The following is a 6,761-nucleotide window of genomic DNA, read 5'->3' as shown; positions in this document are numbered from 1 at the left end:
AGAACCCTGTCACGGTGTGTGTGTGTCCTGTGTGTGTGAGACCCGTCATGGTGTGTGTCCTGTGTGTGTGAGACCCCTTTCACGGTGTGTGTCCTGTGTGTGTGAAACCCGTCCCAGTGTGTGCGTCCTGTGTGTGGAAACTCCCTGTAGTGTGTAGTCCCTATGTGTGTAAGACTCCCCCATGTCAGTCAGAGCATGCGGTTGCCGGGCACAGCAGAGAGAGAATCGGCCAGAACACAGGTGAGCGCCCGGGTGTGACTGGCCGCATCTCCCTTGTGTGCAAAAAACTTTATGACCATCTTTTTAAATTGAATATTGTGGGTATGAGGTCATTCAAACTTGGTTGCGATGACAGAGTAATTTTTTGCGTGCAAGTGAATATGCCCCTGGTTGTACGCACATATCCAACATATACTCACCACCCACATGAACTGTACAGTTTAGTTTAACTCCCTATTTGTGAGTCCATCCAAAGGGCTATCCATTCATCACATAACACATAGCAGATTGTCAAAAACTTTAAAATCAGCCAACATAATTATTATGAATCAATCCTGTTCAATTAACCATAATCAATAATCCATTAGTGTGATGAAATGTAAATTTTTTCTCGATTTTGTTTTGTGTTGTTTTTACAGAGTCTGTAAGCAGTTTATTTAATCATATTTGTCGTGTATTAGTATACATAGTTGGTAGATATTAGGCTTCAGAGCAGCAACTTATTAACAGACCAGTTTTGTAAATATACAAAAAGTCATATTAGAATGCTTAAATGATATGTAGAATAAAGACAATAAAAAATCTGCATTGGTTGCACTTGATTGAAGACTTTATGGCACATCTTCCGGTTCCATTTGTAATTCTGTTAAGTAATTACAAGTTCCATACCTGGCTGTCTCTAGAATATGCGCTCTATCAGACGTTAGATAATAACACTAGCACAGTTCTCAGGATGCACATCAGTAAACATGTTTGTAGCATGCTACTACTGCTGCTAGGTCCACTAGGAGTACAAAATGTTGTTACTGGTAATGTACTGCTTGTCTCTATGGTGTATTGGAAATTATAAGTCAATGCAGAGAAGTTTGCACTCTGCGGTATATTTATGTTCTTTATGATTGAGGAGTTCAACACCGTAACCTAAAAGATGAAAAAATAAAATAAACCAAATATGAGTAGAATTATCGTAAGACTGTCACAGAATTGTTGCCATACTGTATATGGATTGCAGAATTGTTGCCATACTGTATATTGTTCTGTATAAATTGTGCAAAACAATGAATAAGAGATTGTGTAAGATTTATCAGACACAAAATTAACAAATTTGAAAAAGAGCTAATCTGGTGTCAGCCACTTTTCTGCTTGAGAAGAACAGCATCACACCTCGTAGAGCATGTTTTGGTCAGCAACTTACTGCTCTATAGAGATGTATTACTATATCAGGCCTGTAACCTTCATATACTTACATTAAGTGTATATGTTCCAGGAAGAAGCAAGAGATAATACTCCCCGTTTCTATCAGATCTGTATGGACAAATACGTTGCCTTCCCTGGACATCAACTATAGCATTTGGGATAGGTTTTCCATTAACATCTAATACCTGTCCCTTTATTCCTGTGAATTAATTAACAGAGATAAATTATAACATACTGATGGTGTAAACATACTGCATACAAAAAGTGCATGTTGCTTCTATTTTATAAGGCTCAGTATATATAAGAAACTATGAATATGATTCCCTAAATTTGAAATATAAAACTAGGACACGTGATCTGAACTTTACTCTTGTGAATAACATAATCCATCCTATACAGTATTTCATAGTTGCAGACTTTTAAAAATCCTCCTGGATAGACTTGGATGGGGCAACCATGTCCGATGTGTGGGACTTGTGATGCTGCAATCTTGCCTCCAAGCACTGGGGAGAACAGGGTTGGGACTTTTGTGTGTGCATTTGGAAAATGGGCATTGTCTCATGACACACAAGGCCACACTCCATTTTTGTCATGTTGGGGGCTTGCTCAGTGCTTCTAGAGATGCTGGGCAGCATCTCACTGCCCTGTGCGGTTGATCATCATCATCAACCTTCAGGCTTTCCCACTTCACTCCGGAAGTGGGAGGCATGCGGGAGACTGGCCCAGTCTCTCAGGAGTATGTGAAGCCAGGTAAGTAGTCTATGTTCCGGGGGAATGGGTAGTCCATGACACAGCGGAAAAGGAGATTCCATTGCGGCACCCCTTGTGCCAGCTTCTGCGCACGACCATGGTAGCCAGATCTGCGGAGCTGACACTGCAGGAGTTTTCCCCAGCTCACCTCCTGTACTCTGCAGAGAGACAGGACCTTCTGTCTCCCAGTCCCCCAGTGTCTCTCCAGCTTCAACCAGCCATCTTCGCTCTCTCCTGCCCCCCAGTATCATTCCAGCCAGCCCTCTTTTTTTTTTTTATAAGTATACTAACCTGATCCCTGTCGGGATACCAACCATCGGGATGCCACTGTCGGTATTCTGACAGGAGGCATCCTGACAGCCGGCATATCATACCGATTCTGTTACCAACTATGCATAGTGGTTCACAGGAAGAAAAAGGGTATATTTTAATGCCAGTTCAGAGTTGGATTCAGTTGCTATTTTCATTTGATAACTGTTTGCACATCATGCAATTCGAACAAAAGAATCCAATCTATTTAATATGAAATAAATACAGTATGACAGCAGACATAAGACACTCATTACCCCTTCATTTCCTCAAATTCATTAAAAAGATGACATAATATAGTTCAAAGGAAAGAAAACGAGGAAGATAAAGGATCATAGTGCCTTAACCCATCCAATACTAAAGACAAGTAGGACAAAATCCTCAGCACAGCAAGGGTTCAACAGGAGGAGTTGGTCATGGTGACAACATTAAGCCCCACTCCCTACAGAACTTTTCAAAAGCTAGAAAATACATAGTGCTCTAACTACCCATTCTGGCACCCACAGACTTAATGGTAGCCTCCTTTGAAAGAGGGGCGTTACCCCAGAAAAGTTATTCTCTGGTGATCATGGTGGGGACGTATCAAGCTAGAGGTAAATTGGAGAAGTTGCCGAAAAACAACCCATCAGCTTCTAATGTACTGTATTTATTTAGCATGGTCTATGAAATGACAGAAGCTGGTTCTTTTTGCTATTTTGAACCACAAAGTATATATTGGGGGTAGGAAAAAAAACATTTTCTTTTAGCTTTTGTTTTTTTTCAATTAACTTTTTGGAATTTGGAAATTATGGTCAGATTGTTTTTGCTTTGTGAGGAAAAACAACATACTAATGCTATTTTCTGGAGTTACAGAAAAACAAATATATTGGTGTAAGTACTACATAATGATATGTGACCAAACCAAAAGTGTCAAAATAGACTCAACAGCAGAGGGGTTCACTTAGTTATGTAGAAGCAGAAAGTTCTGCACGTGAGCAGTGCATACTAGGCACAGAAGCCGGCACAGAGGGTGAGGCACACTATTCTACACTGCTCCCCAGGTCATACATTACACCCATAATGCTATTTCTGCTGACAGCATATTTATGCATTTTTACATTTTATCTTTTCTTTTTGTGTTACATATTTCAACAGCTGTATACTGTACATCACAATGCAATGAACTGGACAAACAGATGTACACGTACCCATGTGTACTTGCTTCATGTACTCAATAACAGATACTTTGTTGTCATTCCAAAATTGCTGAAGTGTGGAAGAGTCTGGATATTTACAGCATGACACCTCAAGAGTAATTTCCATACACTGGCTGAAGATGTAGTTGTAGTCTTGCATGCCACCTGGAATCACAAAGGACATTGGCTATGTTCACTAAGATAGTGGTTCCCAAACTGTGCGCCGTGGCACCCTGGGGTGCCTCGGGACACTTGCAGGGGTGCCTCAGGTTGGTGTTCCAGCACCAAATTAAATTATTTATGGTCATTGTAATGTAAATATGTGGACAAACAGAAGTGCAAACCTGTCCTTCGCCACATACCTGACCCTGAGGATGACAGGTAAGAGCAATTTACTTAATAATTTTTTTCTCAATAACAAACTTTTGGCTTAAGGGTAAAGTGAAAACAATGCTGATACTCTAGGGCGCCATGATTCAAAAAAGTTTGTGAACCACTGCACTAAGACAATTAATAGGTAACACCATCATGTCAAACTAAAATTATAATTTGCCTTGGCTAATTACCGCAGACGGGGCTACCCAATTAACCCTGATGCCGGCACTTAACTGGGATTTAGTTTTGTCTGCCTCAGGCAGGCAAAACCAAATCCCCGATAAGTAAGATTTTTTCGGCGATCACAGCTGCGAAAGTACATAGGATCAGCGAAAAGCCGCTTGACTGTGAGTTTTTGGTTGAGAAATGGTAATTTTCCGCACAAAAAAAATGGGCTATAATTGGATAGCCCGATACTGATCATCAGGCTTTTATCACGATAATAGGATACCCCCTAAATATGAAAAGTCTGGAAAAGTGTGATTCAGCACATAATCCCTGTTTAATGCCTTACTAATAAATACATAGTTAATCTTGCATGCAGCAAATGAAAACGTGGAACTGAAGCTTCACGAAACAGCAGTTGTGCTGTTGGCAAATTAAGGCCCTGATTCAGAGATGGATGCAATGGCGACTATGTACACAGATCTAGCAATTGCTTGCCATCTTGCATGTGTATAACCCGCACTGTGCGTGCACAGCGATCGTATTGCGATTACGGATGCACATAGAAATCCATCGCAATGGGACAGGTGGTCAGAAAAACGCAGGTCTGTAGGTTAGAACACGGTTTTATGGGCGTGCATAACTAACATGAGAGGCTCTGTGTGCGAGGAGAGCTGCCGAGTCTGCCTTCCTCAAGGGCAAGATGTGCGTCAATGCTACCGATAATTACGTAGGTATGCGTCGTCGCACGCAGGTAAGAAGGCAGCAGTGGGCGACTTTATGCTCGGGTGATCTTTGCACACATTAGCATATTTCGCAGCTGTGTTGTGGTATGAAAACGAAGCTGCGATCGCATTAACATCCATCTCTGAATCAGGCCCTATAATCATGCATCACACTCCGCCAGCCAAATGGAAGCGTGACACCTTTTCGGGCACTGCCAAATAAAATATCCCTGATTCTACAAATACACTACAGACGCTGTAATATAAATAATAATTAGCATTCATAGGACTTGTGTGTATTTTAGAATGCAGATGTAAGGATAAATACAGAAAAGCCAGGTACAGACTAAGCGATCCAGCGGCCAACCAGCTGTGCCGGCGACCCAGCGGCTGATTTGGTAAGCTATACACACTTACCAATCATCCGCTCAATATGATAGGCCAGACATCACAACTGGGAGGGCATTTAAACTTGCCCACTGCAGGGCCGACCTGATATGTTTGTGAGTGACGTCGTTCACAGACATATTGTCTATACGCAGCCGCAATGCACTATGCAATATGTCGTTCGTCATCTGTACGAACGACAGGGCATAGAATGTACCCAACATAAGATATTGGGCTACATATCAGCACATTCAAAAACCAGAAACAGATTAAAATAAAAACACTGACTACTGGCAATAGTAAGAAAGTGCTAAATGAACAGTTTGCTGAACTCCTTCAACATTGAATATATTTTTCCATCTACAGATATGCACAGCAGCTTCATACCAACTAAATATCATATAACAACAGCATATATAAATTAAGGCTTGTTTTTGAACTTACATAGTACAAGTATGTAGGATGCCAGCTCCAGCTACCATACACCAGTGGGGCCATGTAATACAGACGGGATGCAGTCAATAAGCCGGCGGTCGAAATGCCGACCGCCGGCTTCCCGACTCTCAAATCCCGTCACTACACCTACGCCTGTCACTACACCTACGCCGGGAGCCCGACGCCCGGCACACCGAACGAAGGTAAGCCGGGCACCGGGTGTGGACAGCCACGGGGGGGGAGGGGACACACAGTTAGGTTAGAGGCTCCCGGGGGGGGGGGGGCTTAGGGTCAGGCACCCCCCCGGGAGGGTTAGGCTAGGCGAAGGGGAGGTTAGGGTTGGGCACCCTCCCGGGATAATTAGGTTTAGGCTGCGGGGACGGGGGGTTAGGTTTAGGCACTTAGAGGGGGGTTAGGCACCCCTAAGGGATGGTTAGGGGTAGGGGAGGAAAAGGGTTAGTTATAGGGAAAAAGCTTACTTTGTCGGGATCTTCATCTTCTAGCTTCCGGTGTCGGTATTAGGTCCGTCGGGCTCACGTCTGGCGGTATTTAATACCAATTCCATACAAACACCTGCCTACCTGTCAGCCACTAACACATCCAATGAGATCCCGGCCAGGGGAAGAAATCTCAGTTTAAAAACAAGCACATAACAAAGAAGCCAAACCAGCCTCCTTCTGCAACCCTCCACCCACAGGAGGCAATGACAGCAGGGTCCTAAAGATATCAATATACATTAACATCCTGGATTTATTATAAAAACACAATCTCCCTGTGACAATGGGGTCTATTTACTAAGCCTTTGATGAAGATAAAGTGAACGGAGATAAAGTACCAACCACTCAGCTCCTAACTGTCATTTTTCAAACACAACCTGTGACATGGCATTTAGGAGCTGATTGGTTGGGACAAGTGGTGGCTCCAGAGGTGGGGCTGCAGCGCACTCCAAAATTCAAATAGTGGAGCCACACCAACTGCCCTTGAAAACATCGCCGGCCAGGACTCTCAGGCACTCTGTGTTGCT

The 6,761-nt window shown here is 43.0% G+C and overlaps 1 protein-coding gene across 1 annotated transcript in view; it reads right to left on the bottom strand.

Moving 5' to 3' along the window:
* Positions 1-534: 534 nt before the first annotated feature.
* The window catches only part of CPM (carboxypeptidase M), a 92,284-nt gene continuing 86,057 nt past the window's right edge, over positions 535-6,761 (bottom strand). Inside the window, exons 7-9 of the mRNA XM_088452460.1 lie at positions 3,663-3,815; positions 1,467-1,615; positions 535-1,140 (exon numbers count right to left, since the gene is read on the bottom strand). Of these exons, the coding sequence (XP_088308586.1) occupies positions 916-1,140; positions 1,467-1,615; positions 3,663-3,815 (527 nt within the window). The 3' untranslated portion in view covers positions 535-915. The remainder of the gene's footprint in view (positions 1,141-1,466; positions 1,616-3,662; positions 3,816-6,761) is intronic.

The sequence above is a fragment of the Taudactylus pleione genome, unplaced genomic scaffold, assembly GCF_031769625.1.
Source record: "Taudactylus pleione unplaced genomic scaffold, aTauple2 ptg000038l, whole genome shotgun sequence".
Lineage (NCBI taxonomy): Eukaryota > Metazoa > Chordata > Amphibia > Anura > Myobatrachidae > Taudactylus > Taudactylus pleione.
This window is presented reverse-complemented; position numbering and strand designations above follow the sequence as displayed.